This window comes from Sceloporus undulatus, chromosome 2 (assembly GCF_019175285.1).
Source record: "Sceloporus undulatus isolate JIND9_A2432 ecotype Alabama chromosome 2, SceUnd_v1.1, whole genome shotgun sequence".
Taxonomy (NCBI): domain Eukaryota; kingdom Metazoa; phylum Chordata; class Lepidosauria; order Squamata; family Phrynosomatidae; genus Sceloporus; species Sceloporus undulatus.
Window position 1 is genome coordinate 262,660,682 of NC_056523.1, and position 1,832 is coordinate 262,662,513.

General features: G+C 49.6%; 1 protein-coding gene across 2 annotated transcripts in view; it reads left to right on the top strand.

The window, feature by feature from the left end:
* Nucleotides 1-925: 925 nt before the first annotated feature.
* CEP120 (centrosomal protein 120) overlaps nucleotides 926-1,832 on the top strand; it is a 44,525-nt gene continuing 43,618 nt past the window's right edge. Inside the window, exon 1 of one of the 2 annotated variants that reach the window (XM_042454109.1) lies at nucleotides 926-1,142. In XM_042454109.1, coding sequence (XP_042310043.1) covers nucleotides 1,094-1,142 — 49 coding nt within the window. In that variant the 5' untranslated portion in view covers nucleotides 926-1,093. The remainder of the gene's footprint in view (nucleotides 1,143-1,832) is intronic. The other variant, XM_042454108.1, reaches the window with a different exon arrangement.

Below are 1,832 nucleotides of genomic sequence, written 5' to 3' on the forward strand. Positions count from 1 at the left end.
GGGAGTTGTGGTCCAGTGAGGGAGTTGTAGTCCAGTGAGGGAGTTGTAGTCCAGTGAGGGAGTTGTAGTCCAGTGAGGCCTAAGAGCTCTCTGGATGAGAATTCTAAATGCCCCTCCTTAAACTGCAAGTCCCAAAATGCAACAGGAGGCAGCCAGTGCAGTGTAAGTGGAATTGCAGCACTATAAGAGTAATGTGGCCAGTTATTATTATTATTATTATTATTTATAAAGCACTGTAAATTTACACAGCGCTGTACATACGATCAGCCAAAAAACAGAATAAAATAAAATAAACCTGCCTATGGCGTATATTGTCCAAAAAATAATTAAACAGAACACATATTCTGTTTTAGTGCGATGGTCCTTATCACACTACACTCCTATAGTGCTGCTATTCCACTTTTACTCTGTCTGCCTCCTGTTGCATTCTGGGGCTTGTAGTCCAGTGAGGCCTAAGAGCTCTTTGGCTGAGAATACTAAATGCTCCCTCTTTAAACTGCAAATCCCAGAATGCAACAGGAAGCAGCCAGAGCTGTTAAGGTGGAACAGCAGCACTATAAGTGTAATGTGATAAGGACTGGCCACATTGTGCTGCTCTTCCAATTTGCCTCCTGTTGCATTCTGGGGCTTGTAGTCCAGTGAGGCCTAAGAGCTCTCTGGCTGAAGATTCTAAATGCCCCCTCTTTAAACTCCAAATCCCAGAATGCAACAGAAGGAGGCAGCCAGAGCAGTCAAACATAGCAGCACTATAAGAGCGCAGCGTGGTAATCTAGCGTTATCTACAGATATGAAACCCCTTTCCCCCGCCTCTCCGGCAGGTGGCGCCGCAACGCCGCATCCGGGTACGGCCGAGCTGGGCAAAGAAGCGAGCGTGGAACAACCGGAAGTGGAGGCGTGGCCATTAGAGGGGCCGCTCTTTCCTGGCCGGTCTCTATGCTCCGTGTAGTTCTAAGGCTAAGCCCTCGGAACGCGGCTCGGTTGCTTAGCGGCGGCGGCAGCGGCAGAGGCGCCAAAGGAGGGCTTTCAGGCGGCGTTTTCGGACGTCGCCAGCGCCTCCGGATCCCGAAGGAAGGAGAGAGGGCCCGGCTGGGAAATGGGCACCAAATCTGACCAGCTGCTGGTTGTGGTTTCTATCCTGGAAGGTAAAAGCCACCCCTTCCTGAGCCCAGCTCTAGATGCATCCACACTAGAGAGAGAACCCGGTTTGGCACCGGTTGTCTTTGCCTTCCTCTGAGGCTGAGAGTGTGAGACTTGGCCACAGTTTACCCGGTGCGTTTCCATGGGGGCATGAGCTTTCCTGGGCTGAAGTCTACTTCCTGAGGTGCATCTGGCCCAAAGCATCTGAGGAAGGAGACTTTAGCCCAGGAAAGCTCATGCTGCCAACTTCTTTCTTTCAGTCGGCCTCACAGGCGCCACAAGATCTCCCCACATCATCATCATCATAATAGATTGCATCTGAGGAAGTAGACTGAAGTCTAGGAAAACTCCTGCTGGCTCTGCATGCTTTCGCCCACTGAAGTAACTCCTGCCAACCCATTTTGTCTCTGTTGAACACATGCTACAACTAGACTTACACGGTCAGGCTATTATTGCGGACATGGGTCAAGTGATGCAAAAGGCCAGGCAAGGACGTCCAGCGTGTTTTTAGTGAGAGATTAAGCATTGCTGACCCTCCTACCAGGTATATTTCAGTTAGTATAAAAGATTTCCAGCTCCAAACCTACAATTTCCATGTCCCCAAATCCTGGGTTCATGGCCAAGAAGTTTATGCAATAACATGAAACAGAAGAGAGGAAGTGGGTGAAAGGAGGAAGATGTAAGCAGTGTCAAGA